We start from the raw sequence: 27,992 nt of genomic DNA on the forward strand, positions 1-27,992 counted from the left end.
AAATTCCCTCGAAGTCTCCTGAAAATGAATCTTCGTCAATATGTGTTCACAGAATCGTTATAAAATAGAAACACTGTGTTGACCCTAAGTATTTCGATAGGAGTCGTGTGGACATACAATATTAATAGAGTGGTGTTCTAAGTTGACTAGAAATTGCTAAAATAAAAGTTTGACTCAAAACAGGGGTTGAATAATCATTAAAAAATTTTTGGAAAACTCAGATTGGAAAGTGAACGCTTTCTAGCTCGCTTTGAAGCTATCAGATGTTTGATTGATCGTTTCGAGGTCATGGTGTCTTGCACCCGAGTCGTTGAACTCGTTCCAATAACACTCACGACGCTTTGAAGTTGAAAATACACCGGTGCCACCGAAAGAGAAACATCGATGACCTTTAACCGACCTTGAAACCAACATCAAACGTAAAATCCGTTTCCATCGCGGATCAACGTTTCCCTTTGACATTTTTTCCTGCGTTCGATCCTGGCGAACATGTTTCACGTCGTTACGTTTCCCCGTGACTTGATCTATATGTATATCGAGCCTAAAAATACGATCCAGCAGAAGTCTTGGTACGCATCGACTAATAGAACATCGATTTCACGAGGGCAGGGGGACGGTCCAGGGGTCGAATTTTAATTATCCTCACGTTCCTGGCAATTAGTAGGGGACGATCGAGAAGAATCGTAGTCGTTCGCGTTCTATTATTTACTTTAATTAACAAAGGAAAAAGAACCGGGGTGAAATGCGAAGGCTGAGGGAGGCGTTAAAGGCGGTCGTTATCGTTTTCATCGTATTCGAGGGTAGTTCGACACCTTGGTAGGCCAGTGTTCGCCAAAATGGAGGCCACGATTCCAAAATAGCTTTTAATTAAATACTACGTCTCCAAGAGCGGTTCTTCGAAGCTTCAGAATAGAACAACTAAGTTGCATGGATGTTATACAATTTTGAGAAATATAAAATTGTAGTGGGGGATAGAATTTCTTTCTTAATTCATATCTCATGAAAGTGGTAACGTATGACGAATTAAAATAGAATTTCAGTCGTCTGTTAAATTGAATAGTGGTCACATTAGGTCTTAGCTGTCTTTTCGTTGATATTTGAGTTGTTGGTTGTTGTAAAATGGGATTGAGTTTAAATAAGTTTTTTTTTAGGGTTTTAAATTCCACTTGGGCCCTGTTGAGAGGGTACAACGCGTCAGTGAATATTCCTGGCATACGCGATGACACCTATAACGGTTGACGAAACCTACGGTAATTTCCTTGCCGCTTTGCCTAGCAGCGATCCCGCGTCCGTTATTAGCAATATAGGTCAGTGCTCGTTATCGACACGGCCGTTCAAACTGGCTCATCTATCTAGGATAGTATGCATGCAAATAGTCCAACGTCCGACGCACTGTTTCGTACGAGTGTGTTTGACAAGACGGCTCCCCACGGGGAAGAACCTGGCAGATCCACGTGGAAAACGTCCTCGTAACGGCGAATCCAGTTCCCTGGGATCTCCTGCTGAAATTAACACCTCCAAGACTAACCTAAGCCACTTCTTTGCTTGGACAATCTACGATAGAGTGGACTCGACGCCATCTTATTCGAATTAATAATTACCACGACTAGAAATTTATTTAAGATTCAAGTCGCGATTTCGTTCGTCGAATCTGAAAAGAAAGAATCGTTAGCGTAATAGTAATCGATTTCTGCAATGGAAATAGACCGAGACGGGTAACATTTACAAATTCTAATCAAAAGTTAATGAATATTCTCGGACCGAAATTTAGATATAAATAGTATGTTTCGGTATTGATCTCACGACCCAAGAAGAAGTCTACATTTATCTCATTCTATTTCTTGGAAATAATTTTTATTCCTCGTTTTGATATCAAATCAGAAACTGGTCTCACGAATCTGTCTGGGTTGGAAATAAATATTGTTAGTTTGTTGCTTCTGGAGAGACCCTCTCTTATGCAGGATGTTTGAAGGATCGACGTTTTCGATAAAGGCGCGAATATTTTTGAAATATCCGAACGGCGTTCGACGAAAACGACGCTCGCGAGCTTTGAAGTATCGTTATTTGGGGCCCGTATTTTTCGAAGACACAGTTTTCCCGGACGTGGAGGGTCGATTAACGATATATAAAAGATTAGTTATCGTGAGATCGGACCTTCTGTTCCAGCCAGTCCCCAGAGGCAACTCTGGCTCGTAAACGTCGCCTTGAAAGACTTGTAACTGCCATAAACCCGGGGAACGTGTGAACGTGGAAACGCTGCACGGCGCACTCGAGGTCTGAACATTCCTTCGAAATCAATGCACGAATGTCTAAAATGTCTGCTCATCGATAATGCAAATTAAATTTCTTATGACTGGGTCTGAGGATTTAGAGATCAGCATCTCCTATCGAGTCTCTTTTCTCTCTTTAGAATACAATTTTCAATCACAAAAGTCAATTAGATTTGACGAATGAAGCTGGTGACAGATAAACTTTTACAACTTTATCATTTTGAAAGATCTTTCAATTTGTACGCGCCGAGATATCAAATGGAAGATCATTTCGATGCTCGACACGTGTAAGAAGAATATCTCGTGGTTCTTTACATTCAATCCGGATCGACTGCTGTGCTTCTTTACTTCTTACTCGCTTCTCAATTTCTTCGTATTTATCTCCAGATTCAGCGGCAAGTTTCAAGGGGAATTTCGTGACGAGCTTAAGCGCGTCTACGCTGCGTTCTGCATTCACAGTAAACAGGTAATCCCTCAATCGACTCATGAGAAATTTCTAGTCCGATGGACGTGAAACGAGAAAACAAAAACACCTGGAAATTCCTTCCACTCGGTTACAGGAGCAAACGTAAAATATTAGACGCGTCGTTTATGGATTTATCGGGGAACGCGTTCGCGCATCGAAATAAATTTGTAATTTTGATGCGGTTTATAGTAAAGGGATGCCTTATTAATACATTCCAGGGACTTGAATCTATTCTTTCGATGTAAAATCGATATTCGTCGTACAACTGTTCTGCACGTGTCGTCGATAAAATTCAGGATGATGACGCGATTGCCCGAATTAGATTCAACAGTCGTGTGTGTGCGGTCGGTTTCTTCGATATTACTTGGCAATGCTCTTCCAATAATTAGTCGGGCTGCAGGGAAATCTGAAATCCGGTGTAAACACGACCGTAATCGATCTAAACTACTATTCGTTTCCACGAATTGATCGTTCACTGCAATGCACAACATGCACAAATATTCTACACAAAATTTAAAAATGTTCATGTCATAGTGAAATACTCCAAACAGTCGACATAAAATTAGTAGCAAAGAATACTCTTAATTTAAAGACAGATACAAAAATATTACTCGATTTACAGATTCTAATTTTCTATGTAAAGGAATATGAATATTTGATCAAAAGGTCATGCGTCTTATTTAGTTGCCACGTGATCCCTACACTCGTCACGTGTCGACGCCACACGGTCCATTATTGACACATTGACCCTCCAGTTTAATTGATTATTTTATACGAATTTTAGCCCCTATATCTTCGATTCATAGCCTGAACCTGTCACTTTGACACTTTACCTTATTTTATCGTGCATAAACATTGGCTGCGAAGAACTGTACGAAAATTATTTCCCTTCCTCCTTTTAATTACTCGAGTCGCATCGATCCACCTGGAATAACTCGATAAGCGTTTAAAGGGCCCCCTGAATCGTACATCCAACGTTCAAAGTAAACGCAGTTAGACATCCCGAAGAACAAACAACACGGAGTCTAACTAGCATCTCCACGGTTTGGCAAGTTACACATCGTAAGTTATCCACGAAACGGGAACACCGGAATATTGTCGACAGTAGCAACTCGATTAAACGCAGCAGTGCATAAAGTTAATTCGAAACTCCGTCGAGTAGCAAGTTCGTCAAAGTAACATGCTCCATCCGGGAGGGTCAAAGGGCACTCATCTTCAAAGACCCCTGTTGGTAAACAGTCCTCTGAATTACCACTCGTCGCTACAGGCTTGTCGGGACTCGGACGGGTCCTGTCCGACCAGTCGTCGACCTATACTACTGGCACAGACGAGGTACGAGTAGATCTAATGTACCTTTTTGGCCCATTTTTCTAGGGCTCCAGAGCTCCATTACCATTTTCGTATCACTCATTACTAAGGTTACACAAATGAACGCCAGAGAAAGTGAGACAGAAAATGAAATTAGAGAAACACATTACTTTTTCGATTAGGAATTTTTTTCTCGAAAATACGTAGGATTTCGGGGATACGTGTATTCATAAAAAGTGCTTGTAATTGACCCCTGCAATTAAAAATATTTTTTTTAGAATGATTTGAAACTTTTTAATTTCATCGATAAATTTGCCCATTTACTGAATTTTTTTCTCGAAAATGCGTAGGATTTCGGGGGTATGTCTATTCACCAAAAATTATTGTAATTTACCCCTGCAACCAAAAATAATTTTTTTAGAATGATTTGAAACTTTTTAATTTCATCGAAAAATTTGTCCATTTACTGAATTTTTTTCTCGAAAATGCGTAGGATTTCGGGGGTATGTCTATTGACCAAAAATGATTGTAATTGACCCCTGCAACTAAACAGAATTTTTCCTGAACGATTCGAAATTTTTTTTTTACCGAAAAATTTAGGCACCTACCCCCTGTCGATTTTTCACTTTTAATAAATTTGATTCATGCTGTACGGAAAAGTTGTTTAGTACGTTTTAGTAGGTACCCATGAGCTCTACTTCTCCTCATCAGAATAAAAATTCACCACACGAAATATAACAGAGATTTAATAAATAATAAAAATACCCAATCGATATCTTTGGTCACCAGTTCTATTCCCTACTCAATATTTTACGTTGGAATAAAATGACCCCCTTTGTTCCGCGTCAACGCGCAGGAATCGAAACGCGCGAGCAACTATGGGGGTCCCTAGCCTTCTCTCCCTCCATTCACGCAACGATTGCACCGCGTAGCGTCGTCTCGTCGAACCATACATCGTCGTTTCTGGGAACCCCTCGTTTTACCAATGGTTGGTCTGGTCGAAGGAGCGTCGTTTCCATGGAGCTTATCCCAACCGCCGTGTATGATCAATACTTCAACCTGTCGCGTCGGAACTAGCGGCGTGGTGGGTGCTGGCCTTCGAGGATCGTGCACGCGTCCCGACGTTTACCGCGAGCGTTCCCGTTAACATGTCGCGAGGGGAACGATAGCGTCGTCGTCGTGAAACGAAAATGTCGCCGCGACCGCGTTACGATCATCAGGGGTGGTGATTCCCGGGTCTCGATCAGTGCGCGGAGACGCTGAACCGACTGTTGCGACGAGTTCCTCGGGTTCCGACGTGGCGACGCTCACTGTGGCCGTCTCACCGCGAAGATGAAGAGGCAGAATGTCAGGACGCTGTCGTTGGTGGTGTGCACGTTCACGTACCTGCTGATCGGGGCGGCGGTGTTCGACGCGCTGGAGTCGAACACTGAGAGGAAACGCTGGGAGTTTCTGTCCGGTGAGTAATCTTACAGGAAACGTTCGAATAACGAGCAGGAGACACAGTTGTTTGTTTGGTCGAGATAGGAATTGTAAAAAGTGCGAGTCCGCGTTCACGAGATGGCAAAATATGGAGAAAGCGATAGTTTAGAATAAATATTTATATTTTGGATGAGAATTTTTAATTTAATGAGAGGTTCGAGGTTTCAGTGATCGTTTGATTTTTTACGTTGGGTCTCTTGGGATGTTTGTTTGGGAAACTGTATCGATTATCGAACCCTCCCCCTCTCACTGGACGATAATAGTATCGATACTCGACAAACGCATGGCTCTGGAGCCAGATTCGAAATATGAAAATTGTAGAGGTGTTTCAATTAATGTTAATTTCACGTTGGTTGAATAGAAGCTAGTCGAATCGAATTTGCATTTCCATCGAGAATTATTCGCGTTTGGAAATTTTTATCTCTCGATCGTTGCTTCCAGAGGTCCGCCGGAGCATGATGAAGAAGTACAACATCACGCAGGAGGATTACAGAATGCTGGAGATCGTTATAATAGAGAACAAACCGCACAAGGCGGGCCCGCAGTGGAAATTCGCCGGTGCCTTTTATTTCGCGACGCTCGTGCTTGCTATGATAGGTAAGTCGATCGAATTTATATACGTTAAGAATCTTCACTGGTTTCTGAAATTATTCCGTCGCGTTTCTGCAGAAGAATATATCTAACCCAAGCGCGCGAGGGGCAAAATTTAAATATATCGCGTTTAATCGATATCGACGCTTGACCTTGGAATTTAAAGTCTACGATAACGTTGCTATAGATAATACTTTGAGAGAAAATACTCTGGTTGCGTACACTATAAAAATACAAAGTTCAGTAACGAAAATAGAACACATTTCTGGACCCAATATCTAAAGTGGTATTTTTAATAAAAAAATTATTTTTGAATCTTCCTCCCTTCCTGATAAATTCCACTCGCGTTTCGATACTTACGAACGATTGAATTTAAATTTGAAAATTTTTCATGCGATTTCTAACGATTTTTCGTTGTGTTTCGAGGCTATGGACACTCGACGCCGGTTACTATAGGCGGAAAAGCGTTCTGTATGGCGTACGCTATGGTGGGCATCCCTCTGGGCCTGGTGATGTTCCAGAGCATCGGTGAACGCTTGAACAAGTTCGCCTCCGTGGTGATCAAGCGGGCGAAATCGTATCTGAGATGCAAGAAAACAGAGGCTACGGAGATGAATCTAATGCTCGCGACAGGGATGCTCTCGAGTATAATAATCACCACCGGGGCGGCCGTCTTCTCGCGTTACGAGGGCTGGAGTTACTTCGACAGCTTCTATTACTGCTTCGTAACACTGACCACCATCGGTTTCGGCGATTACGTCGCTCTTCAGGTAAATTTTCATCGATAAATCATCCCGAGCAACGTTCTTCGAGGAATAAAGCACTGTGATTTATTTAGTTGACGAAGTTATAAAGTCGAGATAATTTGCAATGTGACCATTTCTAACTACTTTGCAGAATGATCACGCGCTTTCCAACAAACCTGGATACGTGGCCTTAAGTTTAGTCTTCATTCTGTTCGGCTTGGCAGTCGTCGCTGCCAGCATAAACTTGCTCGTGCTCCGTTTCATGACAATGTAAGTACCCCGTTTCTTTCATTCGAGACTATATAAATCATCCCTTATCATCGTTCTATTGAGAGGCTCGCTGTAAATCTAGGTCGTATCAAAGATGTTTCGTATCGTCTTCCATGCCAACAAACCCATTATCTGATTCTCTTTCAAAATAAAATTCTAAAAATTTTTCAATGTCAACGGTTTTAAAGATATTTAAATATACAGAACATAGCCAATTGCATTATTTTGATTCTAAATCTAGTAAATGGTGGATTCTCTGAAAACAGGAACACAGGGGACGCTCGTCGCGAGGATAACGAGCTCCAGCCAGCCTCCCACCACGTCCTCACCCTCGACGGGGAGGTGGTCGCCGTAAATGGGAAACTCCTGGCTGGACACATGCCGATAGTCCACGACACGGACGATTGCGTGAGCGTGTGCTCGTGCACGTGTCTCAGACCAGCCAATTCCGAGCTTCTGGACCAAGGTTACCAAGGCTACAGGCCACCGACCTCCGCCAGCCTTCGCGTGAAACGCGCATCCGTCTGATGGAAGGAGTTTCGTCGTCGCAGTTTACGTCGTCGACTGTCGAGGGCCGACAGCAGGGAGCTGCTCGGCATCGACGTGTAAAATCGGCTCGAAACGCAAGCGCCGCGAGTCCATTGCACGCGGGATGAAAGATCGGCACCTCGATCGCCCGCTTAAGTGCCGCTGATCCGGTACACTTATCCGGGGAGGCGATTTCCGCGAGATCAAACGTTACATTTCGATCGACTCGCACAGTGGACATTTGCAAATGCTTTTTCGGTGAAGCTAGGATTAAAATATGGGTGGTAAATTAGATTTGCAATAATTTCCAAGTATCGTATTTTATTAATATTTAAATGTTCAAACCCTCTCTGGTAAAACCAAACAGAAATTAGGACAATAATACGCAAGTAACACGATTGCTCTATCTTCCCTCGTTATAATTTTTAATATCAAAATTTTTATAAGAGTCTAAGCACTCGTATTCGATATTAGAGTCAGTTTACGTACATCATCCCCTAGATTCTAAGCTCAGTTTCATCCCTGAAGCTCATTTTGTCAGTCGAGAGATCTTACAGCGAAATGTCTGACCCAATATGGTTGGTGACTACTTGCAGGGCCGATCTTTCTTTCTCCATGCAATACTGTCCCCCTCCCGAAGAAGAAAATGCATAGAATCCACGACGATTCGGACAGGTTCCGCGGAACGCTGTTCGCAAACTGTATTCTTAGAATTTACCCCGAAGCTTTCAAAGGACACGTTACGCGCACGTACGTTGATTTTTGAAGACGTATTTTGACGGCAACCCGAGGCCCGTCCTCGTGGACGTAATTTTAGGGTCGCGGTTTGAAGCACAAGTTATTTAATCCACGTTGTAATATACGAACTAATAGGCGTAGCAACAGATGCCGAGAGAATATTTCATAGGCGTGTTTGTAGGCGATTTTGTAACGATTTCGTACATTTCATATCGTTCCGAGTGCCCGGCTGATACGACGCGCTTAGGCGAACTCGGAGTGCTGCTGTGTCGTGTTCGCGGAGCGTTCGAGTCTAGCGTTAAATGGATTTCTAGGATAATCGTTGTACCGCGGACGTAGCGATATCCGTTTCGAGATTTTCGTCCATCGCTCCCGGAGTTACCTTGTTACCAAAATTATTAAAATTCTCGATTGTCTGATGCTGATAGATCAAAACAATATTTAAGTACATTCTATAACTGAATGTTATTTGAAAAATTCCCAGGTAATTTTTGCAAAAATTCAAGTGTACAAATTTCCCATATTTACAATGCTTTGATTGTCCACTTGTGTTTGGCTATACAAGGTAACGAACAATTTCCGTGAGCGACGATGTAATCTCGTCCGGAGAATGTCGAAATAGCGAGGATTGGATTTGTCTAAGATCGGGAATGTGTCACGCTAATTATTTATACGTATATATGAGTATATACCCAGGTCTCGATAGAGCGATTGTTAAATATATACAATTCGATGTTTGTACCAGTAGACGTAACATGAAAGTCACCGTAACGCCGCGAGAAGATTTATGTAATCGTCGATCGAACGGGAACGTCGATCCTAGGGTGTAGCGCCATTTTTTGTAGCCACGCGAATTGTGATCGTAGAGATCGCGTCTCAGACGATAACCGATTCTATCGTAAGCGAGCGACGATGAACGCATCCGAGGGTCGTATTTTTTTAACCGATTAGAGGATATATTAAACGAGAAACAGGAATATCCGGGAAGACTGATAGTTGAGGTTAAATTAACTGGGTAGTTATTTTTTTAACGGACGGACGATTCTTTAGCGCTCTTTTAACCCCCCAACGGGTCGAATCGCGAGCAATTCTTACAATATTTAACATTTTCTCTTCCATTTCTATCATTTAGAATCCTTTTTCTCCATAGCAAAAAGTCTACGTAACTAAATAAGGAAACGCAACTTATTCAACAAGTATCTTCGAAGCATAATATTTTAATATTTGGGTAATTCGAATAAATTTGTTAAACTCCTTCCAAATTTTGTAAACCTTTATACCGTACTCGATGATCGTTGAACCGGTTGGAGGGTTAACACGATTATTTCGTTTCGTCCCGAATCCAGCTCACAGTCGCCAGTGTCGATGTTTCTTTTCTAATTTGTCGATTACGGAGGTTGATCAGGGCGATCGATACACGCACAAATTGTCACCGTTCGTTTCCGAAATTGCAGCGAGCCACGCATCGTCAACCATTGTCACGGTATGCACTGTAAATACAAGTAATAGAGCGCACTCGTTTGTATACTTGTACCTTAGTTCATAGACGTTCGTTGCACCGCAACGAAGGACGCGATTGGGTATATTTTTTATCGTCGAGAATTTTTTAATAAACGACAGTTCACTATTTTCTATGCTATGTCTGACACACGCACATACATGTTCATGTGTGATGCAAACCCCCTTCCAATAGTTACATACGTTTGAACGTATCGAAATTCACACGCCTATATTCAGTTATGATATATACGATCTATATGCTCGTTGACGAAAAGTTTGTTCAGTTTTGCATTTAATCGATCATTAAAATTTTGCACGGAGTTCGAAATTTAATATCCGTGGTTGGATTGATCGAACAAAGGTTAAGGAAACGGGAATATTTCGAGCATGAGGGAACACGTGTGCGGATTGTCGAAAAGTTTGGAGAACATGCATCAGTTCGGTTCTGTGATAAACATGAAGGACGTCACGTATCACCAGCTGTGGATGAATCTGTTCAAGATCAGTGGTAATACACCAAGATCGAGATTATTCTTGGACAGCATGGCTGCTGTCGCTGCAGAGTGTACGAGGCACGCTGCTCTCAAACACTCGTGGATCATTCACCCTTTTAGTACTTTTAGGTATTTACAGTTGTCGCCAGAATCATTTGTCTGCTTTTGACGGTAGAACAGTTTATTTAAAAAGCGTAGAACGACCTTTAATCAAAGACCATTCAAGGTCGTCAGAGATCACGATGAAAAATAGTTTGCTTCAAAGAATCAATGAAACACTTTCGTTTTGGAAGTTTGAATTTCAATCATAGTTTGGTTAGAACACTCCAGGCTAATAATAGTTCTCAATGATTCAGATCTCAAGGATAAAACATGATCGAACGTTTACGTTTTGCAATATACTAACAATCATCGATTCCTTGGAGTAAAATAGAACGAGGATCCAAGGCCACTCATATTGTAGAAACATTAAACGATATCACGCAAAAATTTCAGATTCGTTTGGGATTTAATCATGTCAGTTATATATTTGATCGCTTTTGTATCCATCCCGTTCGTGATTTGTTTCATCGTGATGAACCACGAGGGGATTCGATTGGACAAATACAATTTGTTTATTTACGCGTTCTGCTGGTTGGACATATTTTGCAACTGCGTCACGGGGTACAAAGATAAAAAGCGTGGGATCGTCGTGTTGGAACCATTGAAGATATTAAAGTAACTTCTGTTTATAATTGCAAGCCACTGATGCGGTTTCAAATTAATTTCTTGGTACTTTTGTTTCTTCTCCAAAGTTGATTCTTTGATTCTAACTTCATATTTTCTTTCAGACATTACCTTCGAACGTACCTCCTAGTGGATATTATCTCTTCCTTGCCATGGGACCACATAACACTGCCATGGCGGCGGATACCAGGGGAAGACGTTAATCACATAATCATCATAATAAATCTTCTGCCTCTTTTGAAGCTGATACGCTACGGCTACGTCAATTTACAAGTCTTCGAGTTGTTCAGCGTAAAAAAATTGAAAATTATCGGTCAATCTCGTTGTTTTGATGAAATCTTCTAATATACGAATTAAATAAATCCTGTTAGATTTTCAAGAATATCAATGAAATTGATCGTGATCGATGGTACTTTTCCTATTCCACTTCATCGTGACATTCACATCGTATTTATCCTATTTCAGTACTTCGAAATAATGCATTTCTACTACCAAATGTTGACCACTCTCATGTTGGGCCTCTACCTGATACTCTGGTCTTCTTGTCTGTGCTACTTGATACCAGTCTTGGTCCTCCATTTTCAAAATACATTGGCGAAAGTAATCGATCTGATAGCTGCAAAATATTTGTCTACGTTATGAATTACATTTCGTTTACAGGACTGTGTCAATTGTTGGATGACAGGATTAGACAGTGGCAGTATATCGTTGAGATTTCAACACTCTCTTTTCATAGTTCTCGAGAAAATAGCAGCCAGCGGTTATGGCATGTACGTGCCACGAACGGATGGTCACCTTCTCCTGAGTAGCAGTTTAATGATTATGGGTAGACTGCTCGAGTGTTACATCGTAGGTGAATCCTCGATCCTTTCACTTCTATTTTCTATTATTAAATTTAAATAGCTTAAATCACTTTCACGCTGAACCCGTTCCAGTGATGCTGATTCAAATAAAAGCAATCAGAAAGGCGTCCAAGTCGAAGTTTTTGGAAATCATGAACCAACTGACCGCTTACACGAGACAGAAGCAACTTCCTCCGCAGATGAAGAACCGTCTCTTAGCGTACTATCAATACCGTTTCAGGAACAGCTACTTCCGCGAGAAATGGCTTCTGTCGCATCTATCGGGTAACCGAATCAAATCTGTCGTTTTATATTTTCTAAACAATTTTATGGGCGTTTCAGAATCACTGTGCCAGGAAATCGCGCTCCAGTCGAGTCACCGTCTGGTCCAGAACGTGGCCATCTTTAAAATGTTGCCGGAACACGTTCTCAGGATGATCGTTAAGAATCTGAAGTTCGAACTGTACCTGCCTAACGACGTCATAGTGAAATCTGGCGCTCAGGGCGACTGCATGTTCTTCCTGTCTGCTGGGACCGTGGCTGTGTTGACTCCTACTGGAAAAGAGGTAATCATTCGACATTCATTCGAGAGTCATTTTATAAATTTCATACTCGTTTAGAGTTTGCCTCTTCTTCTTATTATAGCATAGAGTTTTTCAAAAATAAATTTAATAATAAAAAAAATCTGTAAGATTTGCCACCTTGAAGATGGGGCCCATTTCGGGGAGGTGGCGCTGTTGGTCCCCGATCAGAGAAGAGTCGCGAGCGTCGTCGCGATCGAGGTCTGCGAGGTGTATCGTTTGGAACGTAAAGATTTCCGGAAATGCATCGCAGTGCACACGGAATTGTTCGCGAACATCGAAAGGATCGCGGCGGACAGGATCGAGAAGGCCTTGCTCATCGAAGAACAACACAAACGCTACCTCATGCGCGACTCGTTGCAAACCGACGACGTATTAGCCTAATTCGTTATTAATTCATTGGATCATAGGAAAGAACGTCCCTTCGATGTAATGCTAGAAATAAAAGTTCGTCGTCGTTTAAAAAAAGTTAATGAACGACGCTGTAATTATTTATTTTAGGACACCGTTATAGTTCTACTTCCTGAACAAAGAATAATCATGCTGATCGTTTAACCATATATTTAAGGATCTTATATATTATTATTGTCCATACATTGTTTGTATAGTGGCATTCCTTTATGTCTACCTTTATTTTATAATTATATATATTATATTATATTAATCATTACCTAAGATACTTACAGTTACAAATACACTCACTAAAATCTTTAGCACTGTTGCGATGAACTATGCACGTATAGATAATACACTGGAGACACGAATAAGTGATTAATTTATTTTCATTCTCTTTCTGCTTTTTTTTTTCCTTTTTAATCTTTTTTGGCAATTGTCTTTCTCGCGAAACGCTTGAACCATTCGTCGGTGTCCGTAGCGATGATCGTGAACGATCTTCGAAGATCTAAGGATCTGTCCTGGGAAGGGTGGATAGGTGGTCGAACCGTTATGCAAAAATACAAAAAACTACGAAAAGCATCCCATAAAACTTGCTCGCGAATTGTACGCGAGGTGTGTTCCACGTTCTCGCGAAGTCTTACCCTACGGGAATCGAAAAACGACGATTTCTGAAAATCAAAACAAACGATGGAGTACAGAATAGAAAATATATTTATATTTATAACCGATTCGAACCTGCACTTCCTAATCGAGATTGCAAAACGAAGGCTAAAGTATTCTCGTAGAAGTAATTTGTGCTATATTTATCTTAAACGTTTCGACTATTTTTGTACAACTATTTCACGATTATCACTGCTAGCGGTGTCTCACTCGTTAAAATTTGCGACGATTTAAAATTCAAGCTGCGAATAGAACCGATTCCCGGAAGGTGACGACACAAAACTAACGAATCAACGGTCACGATCGTTTCTACGGACGCTGGAGTCTCTGCGAGGAAGTTGTTAGTGCCCCATAAGATACGTTAACAATTAGTACGTGATAGTGAGAATTATATACATCTCTAGTGTAATAGTAAGTGGATATAGGGCATTGTACAGACTTAAATCACACGGTAGAAATATAAATTATTTACTATAGAATAGAGAGAATCTACTGAAATGACGTTTACTGCGTACCTTTCGTTCCTTAAAATCAACATCGTCCAGGTAAGAACGATACATGTCCATCTACGCTCGATATGCGATCAGTAGGATATCTAAACTATGTAAACTATTTATACATTTACTAGATAGTCGTGTCGCTACGTTACAACATATCCGTTACAATCGTGTAATGTCTAGTTTGGTCAGATCTAGAGGAGTACGGAGGAGAAGAGTACTCAATATCGTTATCGTTCGGCCCGAGATTCCCCCGAGCGAATAAATCATAAATTCGAAGTACAGTACACACAAATCACGCTCGAATTTTTCTTCGTTGATATGCATCATTGTTTCGTCGGATTGTCATAATTTTGAACCGTTTCAAATGCACGACATGTCGTTCGAACGTACAAAACGAAGGATCGTGAGAGCGAAAGGAAATCAAATCGATGGAATCTAGTCCTCGTAATTCAATGCTTCGCGATCGTCTGAATTCGAAACGCGTTCTACGATCGTTCCGAGCGAACACCGCGAGAGGAATTGTTCGTTTTGCCCGTTACACTACGTGTTTCTATTTACACTAAACAGTATCTGTATGTAAATTTATATTTAGCACTCTTTCCCCGACACTTTCGAAGGGCGTCTAATAAGGCACTGTCATTTACTGTGACTGAAACGATAAGATGAAAGAAGAAATAGTCCTTCCCTACGGTTCCGTGGATTCTTTCGATTCGAACTGATCGAGTGAAACTTACGCTTACGATATATTAAATGCTTTTGGTACCTTTCCCTTCGGAATCCTGATACGCTACGAGCTACTGATATTTCCGTGACGCACGGGGATGAGAGTACAGATCGCCAGCCCTTGCAATTGCCATCTTGGATGCTCATAGTGCCCGGAGAAAAAATAGAGTTCGATGCACACCGTTCGTCCACGCGTTGAAGTCTCCAGAGCGGTGCACGTATCGATTCGTTTTCGATTTTATTACACGGAAACCATTCACGTTATCGATACGAAAATTTAAATACATTATCTGCGATCCATTCTCTGATGAATTAAAAAAATTTGAAATTTTTATTTTAAAAATTCGAGAAAATTATATAAAGGCGCCAGAATATCTGGAGTATTCTCAGCCCCCGGTCGTCAAAGTTTCACGATAGATGATACAGTATACATAGTAACAGTACGTAGTTTAACATTACGATTAAAATGTTCAGGAACAAATATATAAATGCAACACGTTAATATGCCCATATGACGCGGTTTCAGCGCTAAAAACCGATCGTTCGCGAAGAGAATTGCGTCGGCGCAGCCTCGCGGTAAATCGTGCAAAGATGCAACCGAAATCCGTTCGAAAGCCTCGCCTCGTTTTGGAACTTTAGTAGAATTTTTTTGCTCATCGAAAGCCATCGAAGCCAGAACCGCGGCGACGTTGCACCTTTGCGATCCACGTCGTTCGATTCGATGATCGAGAACTATTTGGTGGCGGTACATGCTATGGCAATACGTCCGAGTATCGATAAGGAATAAGTGATAACAGTATCATAGAGTATATAAATGGCATATTGCGTAACAAACTATTTATATTGTACAACGTAACGTGCGTATATGCTTCATACAAATAGGTACAAGTTTCCCCCTCCTCTGTCGCTCGTTCCTCCCCCCCGTTTCGAAAAAAGAAAAACAAAGGATGGCCAGAGCCCCTAAGTCATCGAACGCTGATTTAGCGACGTTTCTTGTTCCCCTGGCGTGCGTGTGTTTTCAATTTCGCAAAGCTACGCAAGCGATGCACGAGAAAAATTGGTCGCGTCGTCGACTGTGACCGACCCCTCCGGAATCGTGGAACTCTATGCTGTTTTATCAAATGTAAAAATTCCAAATTCTCCGCCCGGTCGCGACGAGGTTGCCTAACTGGGTGATCTATGCAAACTGCATTCGAATTTCTATCTCGTCGCGGAATTCCGGAGACGCGGTCAACGTTGGTTATTGGATCGTTTCAGAAGTCGTTGCGAATAATTTTCAGTTGAGAACGAACGTGCGTGAAATTGATCGTGTCGACGTTAGATTTAAATAACGAAATTCGAGAGTTGAAATCTTTAGGAGTTAATTTAAAGATAAATTAGAGGGAAGATGTTCTTTCGTGCGCAAGGACTCGTGGAACGACCCGATGAAAAGAAAAGAAAAATTATCGAACGAGCACCTTTCGAGGTTAACCCGCCTAATATGGCTTCGACCGACTAGGATTCAGCGTCAGATCGTATATACATGGATGACGACGTTCGAAAGAGACAGCGACGACAGTCGTGGGAGTCGTCCCTCCGTCCCGCTGTTGCTTAATATATTAAGATACCTATGTATAGACGTTCTAAGGCTTTGGCAGTGAATTAACGTCGATTATGCGGCGTCCTCGATGACGTTTCGTTCGCATACCCTCGATTAAGTCGATGTCTTTGCCCGATCGTGGTCGCTGCTCGCGCCGGGCACACCGGAAATTACCGAACCGTCGAGTTTCGCGTTTTAAACGAGCATCTTCAGGATGTGCCTTCGCCTCCTCCTGGAGTTGCTCAGGTGAGGGCCCCTGGAGGGCAGCTGTCCAGCCTCGGTACAAGATCGACAACAGAATTTCGCGTAGTATTTGTGCGTGCAATACTTCGCCTTCACGATCAGGCCGCAGTCCGCGAAGAACGCGTTGTCCTGGCAGTTCGGGTGGATGAAAATTCCTGGAAGAAGAGAACGTGCGTTTCCGTCGTTACGCGGATCGATCCTAACCCTTTGATCGCTCGAGGCGATTATGTACGCCTTCATAGGAACAAAATCTTTCAAGACGAGAGTTTTCATGTTCTAAATAATTCAGTCTCTATGTTTGCTTTGTACTCGACAGTGTCTGGAGTCAAAGGGTTAAGCGATTAGTGAGGCTGAGCAACATAGATTGCTAGATATTGTGAGAAAATTGAATAAAGAAACGAGGAGGTACGTCGAGTAACTTACCAGCAACTTGTATGTGAACGCTATCGGTGGCTGACGAGATATCGTTGTTGGCTTCGCAGCGATATTCGCCGGAATCCTCTCGGTTCGCGTCGCTGATCACCAGTCTGTTCACTTCTGCAAGTGGAATTCGAAAACCTCGTCGAAACAATGATGATTTGTTTTCTTGGATCATTTTTATTCTAAAACGTTCGGTGCGTACCAGAAATTTGAATTCGATTGCTAGCATGGATCAGCTCGTTGTCCTTGTACCACGTGACTCGAGGGGCAGGATAGCCGTCGACGTTGCAGGCGATGCTGATGTCGCTACCCTCGGGGAACTGATTTTGGACCACCGATATATTGACGCTGACAGGAACTGTGAAAGAGTCGCTATTGTATAGAATACGCCAAATTGGTGAAAACAGGAAGAAATGGTAAAGCAAAGTTGCAGTGTAAAAAGGTAGCTGAAGAACAGAACCTACCTGCACGTTGGTCTCTGTAAACAATAGTTACTGTCAATTCTACGATACAGTTATTAACGAAGCACATGCAGAACAAGATCAAAGCCATTCAAAGATGCAAATTAAAAGCCAGATCCAGTTGCAACGTCGTAATCCAAATCATCATCCTTCTATTTAGATTGTTAAAATTCGAGGTAAATTTTTTTATGACTCTAAAGAACCAACAGCTGACGTTGCAATTGGAACCCCAAGAAACGAAACGTTCGTATGCCACCTCACCTTGGAACCTGTTGAACCCAAGATTCAGACTGATGTTTCCAGGCAGAGGAGTCGCGGTAGGGAACTGTGTGGATGTGTTAATGGGCAGGTAGACTTGTGTTAGGTTCTGTCGTCTGTTGGGCTTGTAAGGATACTGAGGTTTCTCCTCGACAGACTTTCTAGGAGGCTGGACCAGGTACTGGGTGTACTGCTCGTACTCTGGTTTGACATTATGAACGGGACCAATCGCTTGCAAGGTCACCGACCAGGACGCTGCTCTGCCAATGGCATTGAACGCTTGGCAGGTGTAGATACCGAGAGTAGGAAGCGTCACCGTTCGAATCAACAGAGTATAATCGGAGTCCTGTTCGTAGATGTCCGACGTCAACGGCAACATGTGGACACCTCGCCACCAGGTGACGGATGGCCTTGGCCAGCCCATCGCGTAACAATGGAGGGCTATCGGCGAGTTCATCGTGACCGTCACGCGAGTGTCGGGCTCCCCGATTATGGCGGCGGATATTACGCGTGGCTCTACACAGGATACAAGAAAACAGCATGCACAGAGACGAATATGGAAACCATCACCGAGTACGAAAGGGGATAAATGCAATGTGGAAACGATATGCGTAGGTCTGTTTACTATGCAGGTATTAACTACTCTAATTAGAATTTCTACGCAAGGAACATTCTGCAAACACTAAACAATCCCATCACCTTTCAAGACAAAACCGGACTTCCCTACGCCATTGCATGCTCGGTACATACCTGTTACCATAAGTTGGTACTCTGCTCTGACCGGTGGCCCTAAGCCATTGTCAGCTGTACAGACATAAGTCCCGCTGTCGTATCTGTACAGATTGACAATCTGCAGGGACCCGTCGAGCAATATGCGACGCCTGTTCTCTGAAGGACCGATCTGTGAACAATTTTGACATTAACATGTCAATTAAAGGTAATTTTCCAGGAGCCTTTCTTGGAGGGACATAGAATATCTAAGAGTATACTTTGGAACGTTCTACACATTTTAAAAAAAATTTCACGACTCTTGGGGGGAGGGATTACTCTTTTTCCAAGTGTGAACATCTCACCAAAGTCGTGTCCTTTCTCCAAGTGATGGTCGGTTGGGGGTTTCCTAGCGCTTCGCACTTAAATGTGACGTAAGCGCCTTCCTGGGCATTGACGTGGGGCTCTTCCGGTTGTCGAATCGAGGCTGGTTCCGTGCCAGCTGGAGGGGAGGTGACCCACGTCCTCAGGGTGGTCGTCGAGGGTTCTTCAGCGGCTGGTTCCAAACAGGCAGTGCCGCAGCCAATGTCGCAACATTTCATTTCTCCGTAGCAATCTGCGTCCGTGGCGCACTCCTGCTCGCACCTGGTGTTGTTCGACACCTTTGGACAGCGTCCTGATTTCGTGGCTTTTTTAAAAACAAAATATTATTAGCGATATAGACTCTTTGAAACGAAACATAGTTTGTGTTTAATGAATTAATTACTAGATCTGCAGATGGCCTTGTACTCGGTGCCATCCTTGGCGGCGACCAGGGTGATCGTGCACCTGGTACCATCGGGACAAATTTGTGTCCTGCAAGGATCCACGCAGCGGCATCGTTCGCAATCCTGAGAGTCCACGAAGGCCTCCTTGCCGTAAGGACAACGAATAATGTTGCATTCCTCGTTGGCCTCCGCGCAAAGGTTCTTCGCGTCCTTTCCGGAGTCCACGTCGATCTCGTTGGTAGCTACAACGAAACAATACGATTCGAAGTGGTAGAAAGTATTCCACAGAAACGAAGAAGAATAACATCGAGAACGAAAACTTGCAAAGCAATATTACACATTTACTTCCAGCGGAATATAGCAGCGAGAATATAAAGACGAAATAAAATGGCGAATAAAAAATATGGATGAGCAGCTGAGAACGTTTCCTCCTACCTTCGAGGATACGCAGGATCGCGTGGATAAATAGCAAGGGATCTTTTTACAGGTTGGACAGGTAGTTTGACGGTTTATGGAAGCGTGAGTAAACGATTGAACGTAAAATAAAATTCGAGTCTGCAAAACTGTACATCGCTTTTGAAGCTGATTAGCTGAAATTTGTAATCGACATTGATTTTTCTAATGGCCGACGTGTTTCCTCGACTTACTCTTGAGGCAACTGTGAATGCAAGATTCGAAGGTCTTGAATCGGTTACGATTGCCACCGCATCCGGTGTAAATGAACGCTCGACAGGTTTGATATTCCTCGTCGAAGTAGAATCGTTTGATTGCAAATTCCGAAGTGCACGACCCGCTGTCCACCGGTTCTTTACAGATCGCTAAATCATCATCGTTGAAATCCGTTATTCGAGCCACGAATCGACGCCACTTTCTCGGGAAAGTTTCGATTCGACTTTCATTCATCGAGTTTACGATTCATCAAAAAGAAACTGGATCTAATTATAAATTATTGCTATTTAAAATGTTCAAGCCCAAAATAGTTCATTTCAATCAGCTTTAACGAGTTTCTTTACTGCTTAAAAGATCTTTTTAATTTCTCGGGCAACGCTACGTTTTACTATTACGAATGCGATGATAAGAGGCACTTACACAGATTAGAAACACTAGTGTCGTTTCCTGCTGGCACGGGCTCCTCGTGATGTATGCAGATCGACTCGCATTCGGCCATCGTGCTGAATCTGTTCGCGTTTCCTTCGCATCCGCCGTATACGAACTCGCGACAGGTACGAGTAGCTGAATCGTAGAAGTATTTCAGGAAGGATCCCCTGCATTCGCCAGGATCCGCTAACATATTGCACGCGTCTAAAGAAAAATGTCCAAACATTACATTAATAATTTGGTACTAAAATACCGAAGTTGCCAATTACGATCGTAAACGATCAACATTAAGAAAGTATCTATTTAGGTAACTCTTCTGATTTAAAATAATGTTAACAACTTCAACAAATGTTTTGGAAGAACCTACTCTGTCCCTGGAATTTTCCACAAAGGCGTTCACACTGTTCCTCCGTCTGGAATCTGTTGGCGTTTCCTTCGCAGCCGCCATAAACGAACGCCTGGCACACCTGGCTGTTCGCGTCGTAATAATAGGCGGTGATGTCGTTGTTGCAAGAGCCAGGATCAACGGGTACGTAACAAATCGGACTCTTCGTGGCGTGTTCGGGGTACGGGTGTGGTGTAACAATGGCGTTCGAAGGTGCTTGCTCAGTTACCACACGGCGTCTGCACTTCGTCTCGCAGGAATCTCTGTCCTGGAAGCGATTCTTATTACCCTGACAGCCGCTATACTCGAACTCGTAGCAAGCATCCGTTCGGTGGTCGTAGTAGAACTGTCTGTCGAAGCCATTGCAAGGACCGATAACCTTTGGCAGGCTGCAGGGATCTGTAAATAATTAATTTTCCATATTTCCAAAGTTTCGATCGCTACATATCGATAAAATTCGTCTAACCCTGCATCCTTTCCTAACGAAATTTTATAAGATTAAATCAAGTACGAAAATAGTACAATTTATGAAAGTAAGGTATATTTATTTGATATTGGGTACGAAAGTCAAACTAATATATTTTTAGCAGTTATTTCTTTGGATAGGAACTGTGTTTTTAGTGTAAGTGGCCCATGAAATAATTTTTTTCGCGAACCTTGAACATCCCCGCATCGATATTCGCATTCCTCCTTGCTGTTGAAGTTGTTCCCGTTGCTCTGGCAGCCGCCATACCTGAACTGTTTGCAAACCCCGTCTCTGCTGTCGTAGAACCATTTTACGCGATTGTCGGAGCACGGACCGTGCGACTCGGGTAAGAAACAGAAGTCTGGAAAATTGTGTAGAATTTTTAACACGTTTGACAAACGTCGAATATTCTTCTGGATATTACCTGGTCTAAATTCGACGTCTACCGGAGTCGCAGGCGTGGTGAGGGCGGTTTGACACCTGCCTAGACAATCGTGCTCGCTCTCGAAATTGTTCGAATTTCCACCGCAACCGCCGTAGTAAAACTGTCTACATTGTTGCTCGTACGAGTCGTAATACCATCGTTGAGTGTAGTTGTGGCATTCGCCGAGAAGCGCGGGCAAAAGACAGATGTCTTGTTCTGTATCCAACCGAAAACGATGTTAAAACAGTCTGCCCATTCGGAAATTCGATAGAAAACGAAAAATTCCAACAGCATCCAAGACTAAAATTATTTGAGTGCTTTCTTCGAAATTTAAATTTTTACGTTGGATAGAATTCTTCGTTTCCACGCGTTCGAAGGATAAAAGCAGCGTGCAAAGTGTACGAAAATTTGGCGAAATCTCGCACGATTCACGGGTAAAAAGATGCTAATGAAGTAATGTTTACTTTCGTGGAAAAGAGTCTTGAGTAAACTCTGAAACGTTCACGTGCATATAGTGCATTCGAATTTGAATAAATTGCAGAGAAAGAACAATCGTATTTTAATTCGTGCTACGAAAAGCATTATCGTGAGAAATTGCAGTAATGTTGGTTCTACTCGTGAATGATCCAAGCATTTAATTTTAATTATTATTTCGAGGATCACGGTCCTCCAGGGAAATTTATTGAAATGGATCTTCGCGACTAGAATCAAGATTATAATTTGAAATTATTCGGTGCTGTTTTGAGGAAAATTTCAGAGTGATGAGACGTGGTTCTTACCGATTTTAGCCGGGCAATCGGACTCGCATGCGTCCCTAGATTCGAAATTATTTTTATTTCCATCGCACCCGGTATAATAGAATGGCATGCATCGATTCTCCGACTGGTCAAAGTACCATCGAGACTGCTTCTCCCCACAGTTACCCTCGGCTCGAGGCAGCAAGCAACTATCTGTTAATCGCATTAATTATCGTATCATGCAACGTTAGACTTCATCTAATATCAACCATTTGCAATTCCGTCTATTTCTCCCGATCAAAGTGGGTCAAACTTTTCATTTATAGAAACTATTGATCTAACTGTTTCCCAACTCCGATCGATGGAAAGAATAGTCCGAACCACAAATGGTCGACTATATTTTGGCGAACGTTTCCGTAACTCCTGAAAGTGTAAGCTTAAAAAAAAATTATAATTTCTGTGCATGTGAAACGTTGAATATATAACAGTGCTCCTTAATCCCTATCTGTCCAAGAGTCAGCGGCAAACAATAAACGAACCAACACCAACAACCGTTTTTCGAGTCACGAGAAGAGATTGCGAGTGACGCTGTTATTCATGAAGCAGAGGGAGGCGCTTTTCGTTCGATTCAGCCTGATTTTTCTGGCGATTCATTTTTTTTTTTTCGTTTTCTGATTGTGATACCTTTTACGGGGCAACGCTGCTCGCAGGCAGCACGGCTACGGAATTTATTGGCGTTGCCTTTACAACCGCCGTAAACAAATTGGTTACACGTCTGACGATCGGCGTCATAATACCAGCGTAAAACAGAGCCCGGGCAGGGCCCGTGATCTTTCCCCAGGACGCACACGTCCGGCAGCTCTACTGGAAATAGTTTCATTCGTTACTCGGAGGGCTGTGACTCTGGTTCGATGGATTCTGTGCCAATTTTGGGTCGAATCTATGACGACTTTGAAGCAGGGAAATGATCAAAGTTAAAAAAAAAAATATCCGAAAACGTTTTCATCCCTCAAACTACTATGCTTTACTCGGAGGGCTATGACTTTGGTTCGATGGATTCTGTGCCAATTTAGGGTCGAATCTATGACGACTTCGAAGCAGGGAAATGATCAAAATTAAAAAAAAAATATCCAAAAACGTTTTCATCCCCTCAAACTACTATGCTCTACAAATCAAGAAAATTCCGAATATCGTAAATCGAGTTTCGAATTTTCGAGAGGCCCCGTGCTTCAGGGTGTCAATTAAAGCGGTTATCCCACAGCCTGCTGACACAGTTTCCTGTACGTCGACCCTTCCCGATGAATTATTCTAACCCCTCCACAAACACCACGCGCGATTAGTCTCGCTTCCACTCGAAAATTTCAAAGAAAAACTTGCCACGCGGCAAGCGAGCACTTTTTCTCGTTCTAAAAATATCAATTCTGAAATTCATTCGAAAGTATGCCTAACGGGGGTGACGACTCACAGGCATGGAAAAACGAACATACGTGCTTTCCTAAAACGGAGGGGAACCTGATCGATGGACCTACCTCGTCTGCCTCCAGGTTGCAGGCACTGTTGGTGGCAAGCAACTTCCGTGGCGAAGTTGTTGTCGTTGCCTTTGCATCCGCCGTACCTGAACTGCTCGCACGCTTGCGACTCGGCGTTGTAGAACCACCTGGTGAAGTTGCCCTCGCAGGGTCCTGGTTCCTTGGTTTGTTCGCAGGGATCTTGGATGAATTATTCAATCAATTGTTCGCCCATTTTTAATCACTTGCGATTTGATAATATTTGATTCATTGGAAAACACAGAAAAGCAGTATTTCATTATTTTTAAACATGTCAGCCTACCCAGATCGTCAGGAACAACGCACAGCTCTTCGCACTCTTCCCTCGTCTTGAACTTGTTTGCATTGCCGAGACAACCGCCATAGACGAATTGGCCGCACTGTTTCCTGCCAGAGTCGTAGTACCATGTAGGGAAGTAGCCCTCGCAGGGTCCAGATATTTTTGGTAAATAGCAGGCGTCTGAAATGATCGCGAAGTTCACGAGTCAATACGAGCCCCCCCAAAGAGCAAGAATTCGACGGGCAAAAGTTTTAATTCGAGAGACTCTCGGTTCGTTTACCTCTTCCTTTCGGCTGAACGCACACCTCCTTGCATTCTTCCTGAGTCTTGAATCGATTATCGTTGCCCTCGCAGCCCCCGTACCAGAATCGCGAGCAGCCACCGTAATCCGTATTGAAGTACCACTTGACGGAGAACTCTCTGCACGAACCTCTGTCTCGTTCCAGCCCGCAGGCGATTCCTGGGGTCGACGGAACCGTGAGACAGCCCTCGAAGTTCTCGCCCTGCGCCTCCTCAACCCCGTCGGTGCAACATCCATACTTCGAGGCATCGCAAGTACATCCGGCGAAGTTCGGCCCCTTGGCCGGTGTTCTGCCATCGGAGCAGCATTTGTACTGGGCGTTCTCGCATCCGCAGCCTGAAAAAATCGTTATTGCGATCGATGGTTTCCTCGTTTCGACCCCTCTGGATCCGACGTTTGACTTTAATTCGATTCTATTGCATTTTATTCGGCAAATCAAAGCTTTTGAGATCAAAAACATTTGATATTTTGTTAAACCTTCCCAGGAGATTGATACGGTTTTATTAACGAAATAATTGCCTTGTCCGTGAGGTCCTTTGGCGATGGTGACGCCGTCGGGGCAACACCCGAACTGATAAGTGTAACAAGAACATCCCTCGTAGCTCGGTCCAGTGGCCGGTGTGAAGCGGTTGGGGCAACAGCCGTGAGGGGTGTGCTCGCAGCCGCATCCCTCGTTGTTAGGACCACGCGCCGCGGTGGCATTATCCGGACAACAACCGAATCGCGTGTACGCGCAACCGCAACCGTAGAAGTTTGGTCCACGCGCGGGCAACACGTTGTCCGGACAGCACTTGTACTCCGTCGACAAGCAGCAACCCTCTCTGTTATGGCCGTGAGCCGGTGTAACGCCGTCTTCGCAGCAACCGTAAGTGCTGTTCTCGCACGCCATACGGCAGCCATAGTTGCTCGGTCCCAGAGCTACGAAATTCATTTTCAATAATAAATTAACGTCTACATTTCGGACAATTTTACGCTTCAAAAGTTATTCGAATGTACTGTGCTTGCGCGAAAAGAAGCCTAGACTGTGCTGACTTCTGTACTACGCATGCGTGCTGAACGCTAGATTGGCGATGTCAACGCAGCCTTCTTTTCACGTAAGCACTATACAATTTACGAAAGGATGTGTCGTCGAGTAGATGACAGACAGAGTTTACCTATTTTAGATGGCAACTTATGATTCTGAAAGTCAGGTGCTTTCTACTTAGATATTCTTTTAAATAGCAATCATTCGTCTCTCTATTCATCGAACGACTATCTTAGTTATGGAATGTTTAGTAACGAACCAGGTGAGACCCCATCGGGACAGCATCCAAAGTACGACAGAGTGCAGTTCTCCGTATTGATAACTCCGCATCCATCGAAGTTTGGTCCGATGGCGGCCGAGACGTTGTCCGGGCAGCATCCGTAGGTCGAATTCGCGCAATCCTCCAGGACAGCGGTCGTAGTTTCGTATTCCTCCGTGATAGGAGTGACGGAAGTAATCTCCTCCTCGCAACCTGCGAGCATCAAATTAATTATGCAAAGTTTCCCAGTTTCGACATCGACGAGTAATTCCTCGAGCATCGGCGAACGACGTTGACCGTACCCTCTCCGTCTGGCCCGGAAGCTGCCTTGATTCCATCGGGACAGCACCCGAATTCGGTGACGTTGCAGCAGCCCAGATTGTCCTTCCCGCTCGCCGCGGTTTCGTTGTCCGGACAACATCCGAACCTGAGACATTTAATTATTTCCAAATAATGGATGTTCGTGTTATCTATAAGAATGATGAGGTAAATAAGGGTCGAAACTGACTCTGACTCGACGCATGGTTTCGTGCATCCCTCCATATCGTTGCCCTCGGAGGGGGTGACTCCGTCGGGACAGCAACCGAACAGCGTTTCGTCGCAGTGAGACTCCGGACATCCTTGGTTGTCCGCACCGGTGGCAGGCGATACGCCATCAGGGCAGCAACCATACTTGGTCTCGTTGCAAGTATGCGGAGTAGGGCAACCCTGACCGAACGGACCCACGGCTGCAGTGATTCCGTCATAGCAACAGCCGTACGGTTTGGTTTTGCAGCTCTTCTTCTTGGGAATCTTGCACACGCGGTGCTTGCGTGTCGTTCCTTCCGGACTGATGGTCGTCCAGATGTCGAATACTGAAACGAAAATAGAATATCGAACCCCTCAAATTGTCCACGAGGACGAAACTTTGCCTTTGGATAATTGGAATCGTGCAATTTATATTACGATATTAAAATATTGATCACTGCAGACTCACTGCTCGATTTCTCGGTCATTTCGGACTCCTCTTCCTCGGTGGATGTCGTCAGTCCGGACACGGTGGTGTCCGTCGCTCCGGAGACAGTTGTTTCGCCCGATTCGGTGGTTGCACCAGACTCTGTCGTCTCTCCAGACTCCGTCGTGGCTCCAGATTCTGTGGTTTCTCCAGACTCGGTTGTTGCTCCCGATTCTGTGGTCTCTCCAGACACTGTTGTCCCTTCTGTTGTTGTTTCGCCCGATTCGGTGGTCTGACCAGACTCGGTCGTCATACCAGAATCGGTAGTTTCACCAGATTCGGTTGTCATACCAGACTCGGTAGTTTGACCAGACTCTGTGGTCATTCCAGCTTCGGTGGTCTGTCCAGACTCGGTAGTTTGACCAGATTCGGTAGTCATACCAGACTCGGTAGTTTGACCAGACTCGGTGGTTTGACCAGACTCGGTAGTTTGACCAGACTCGGTAGTTTGACCAGACTCTGTGGTTTGACCAGACTCTGTGGTTTGACCAGACTCGGTAGTTTGACCAGACTCGGTGGTTTGACCAGACTCGGTAGTTTGACCAGACTCGGTAGTTTGACCAGACTCGGTAGTTTGACCAGACTCGGTAGTTTGACCAGACTCGGTAGTTTGACCCGACTCCGTAGTTTGACCAGACTCTGTGGTCATTCCAGCTTCAGTGGTCTGTCCAGACTCTGTAGTTGCCCCAGACTCGGTAGTTTCGGTGGCTTCCGTGGGTCCAGACTCGGTGGACCCCTCCGTAACCGAGACGTCGGTCGACATTGTTGGCTCCGTAGCACCTGATTCTGTAGTTTCACCCGACACAGTCGATCCTCCCTCCGTTGTTTCACCGGATACATCAGAGGACGTGGACGTCTCGACAGTGGTCCCAGCTATGGTCGACTCTTCTGTTGCATTCACGGAACGGAATATTTGAATATAACTTTCTGAAACACCCTGGCAGTGGGTTTAATTTTAATGTACGCTAACCTGACGACACGCTCTCGTCCGTAGATTTACTTTCGGATTCGGACGTAGTTGGGGCAGATTCCGTAGACTCTGTGGAACTAGTCACCTCCGTTTCCGCGGATTCCGTAGTCTCCCCTGAGACTGGAGTGACCTCTGTCTCCGAAGAGACTGTGGTTTCCGGCGACTCGGACGTCGGGCCGCTCGAGTCCGGAGTTTCCGATTCCATAGTTTCTTCCGTCGCTCCAGACTCGGTCACTTCCGTTTCTAAGCG

The 27,992-nt window shown here is 43.8% G+C and overlaps 3 protein-coding genes across 5 annotated transcripts in view; 2 read left to right on the forward strand and 1 right to left on the reverse strand.

The window, feature by feature from the left end:
- Positions 1–5,194: 5,194 nt before the first annotated feature.
- On the forward strand, positions 5,195–9,544 carry LOC122398750 (two pore potassium channel protein sup-9). The gene is made up of 5 exons (XM_043398909.1): positions 5,195–5,503; positions 5,968–6,123; positions 6,544–6,887; positions 7,015–7,133; positions 7,400–9,544. The coding sequence occupies exons 1-5, from the start codon at positions 5,377–5,379 to the stop codon at positions 7,659–7,661; spliced, it is 1,008 nt and encodes a 335-aa protein (XP_043254844.1). The 5' UTR covers positions 5,195–5,376; the 3' UTR covers positions 7,662–9,544.
- A 742-nt stretch (positions 9,545–10,286) lies between these two features.
- On the forward strand, positions 10,287–12,926 carry LOC122398953 (potassium/sodium hyperpolarization-activated cyclic nucleotide-gated channel 1-like). Its single transcript, XM_043399223.1, has 8 exons — positions 10,287–10,522; positions 10,889–11,110; positions 11,224–11,410; positions 11,585–11,719; positions 11,780–11,972; positions 12,055–12,246; positions 12,304–12,527; positions 12,654–12,926. The coding sequence occupies exons 1-8, from the start codon at positions 10,287–10,289 to the stop codon at positions 12,924–12,926; spliced, it is 1,662 nt and encodes a 553-aa protein (XP_043255158.1).
- A 229-nt stretch (positions 12,927–13,155) lies between these two features.
- LOC122399225 (papilin) overlaps positions 13,156–27,992 on the reverse strand; it is a 114,653-nt gene continuing 99,816 nt past the window's right edge. The window contains exons 18-39 of one of the 3 annotated variants that reach the window (XM_043399748.1): positions 27,743–27,985; positions 26,755–27,660; positions 26,287–26,632; positions 26,081–26,205; positions 25,779–25,991; positions 25,015–25,413; positions 24,475–24,831; positions 24,198–24,374; positions 23,897–24,076; positions 22,410–22,580; positions 21,631–21,846; positions 21,397–21,567; positions 20,723–21,139; positions 20,347–20,559; positions 19,905–20,075; positions 19,257–19,499; positions 18,856–19,178; positions 18,533–18,683; positions 17,786–18,298; positions 17,266–17,421; positions 17,067–17,180; positions 13,156–16,798 (exon numbers count right to left, since the gene is read on the reverse strand). In XM_043399748.1, the coding sequence (XP_043255683.1) occupies positions 16,596–16,798; positions 17,067–17,180; positions 17,266–17,421; positions 17,786–18,298; positions 18,533–18,683; positions 18,856–19,178; positions 19,257–19,499; positions 19,905–20,075; positions 20,347–20,559; positions 20,723–21,139; positions 21,397–21,567; positions 21,631–21,846; positions 22,410–22,580; positions 23,897–24,076; positions 24,198–24,374; positions 24,475–24,831; positions 25,015–25,413; positions 25,779–25,991; positions 26,081–26,205; positions 26,287–26,632; positions 26,755–27,660; positions 27,743–27,985 (6,008 nt within the window). In that variant the 3' untranslated portion in view covers positions 13,156–16,595. The remainder of the gene's footprint in view (positions 16,799–17,066; positions 17,181–17,265; positions 17,422–17,785; positions 18,299–18,532; positions 18,684–18,855; positions 19,179–19,256; positions 19,500–19,904; positions 20,076–20,346; positions 20,560–20,722; positions 21,140–21,396; positions 21,568–21,630; positions 21,847–22,409; positions 22,581–23,896; positions 24,077–24,197; positions 24,375–24,474; positions 24,832–25,014; positions 25,414–25,778; positions 25,992–26,080; positions 26,206–26,286; positions 26,633–26,754; positions 27,661–27,742; positions 27,986–27,992) is intronic. The other 2 variants (XM_043399749.1, XM_043399750.1) reach the window with 2 other exon arrangements.

This window comes from Colletes gigas, unplaced genomic scaffold, assembly GCF_013123115.1.
Source record: "Colletes gigas isolate AHSC1104 unplaced genomic scaffold, ASM1312311v1 Colletes_gigas_Sc00012, whole genome shotgun sequence".
Taxonomy (NCBI): Eukaryota; Metazoa; Arthropoda; class Insecta; order Hymenoptera; family Colletidae; genus Colletes; species Colletes gigas.

What these genes read in the sequence shown, in the direction of transcription:
- LOC122398750 (XM_043398909.1), top strand. Translation starts at nt 5,377, where the DNA reads ATGAAGAGGCAGAATGTCAGGACGCTGTCGTTGGTGGTGTGCACGTTC. An exon ending in ACGCTGGGAGTTTCTGTCCG is followed by an intron (nt 5,504 to 5,967) that starts GTGAGTAATCTT and finishes CGTTGCTTCCAG; the next exon opens with AGGTCCGCCGGAGCATGATG. An exon ending in GTGCTCCGTTTCATGACAAT is followed by an intron (nt 7,134 to 7,399) that starts GTAAGTACCCCG and finishes CTCTGAAAACAG; the next exon opens with GAACACAGGGGACGCTCGTC.
- LOC122398953 (XM_043399223.1), top strand. Translation starts at nt 10,287, where the DNA reads ATGAGGGAACACGTGTGCGGATTGTCGAAAAGTTTGGAGAACATGCAT. An exon ending in CACCCTTTTAGTACTTTTAG is followed by an intron (nt 10,523 to 10,888) that starts GTATTTACAGTT and finishes CAAAAATTTCAG; the next exon opens with ATTCGTTTGGGATTTAATCA. An exon ending in TTCAAAATACATTGGCGAAA is followed by an intron (nt 11,720 to 11,779) that starts GTAATCGATCTG and finishes TTTCGTTTACAG; the next exon opens with GACTGTGTCAATTGTTGGAT.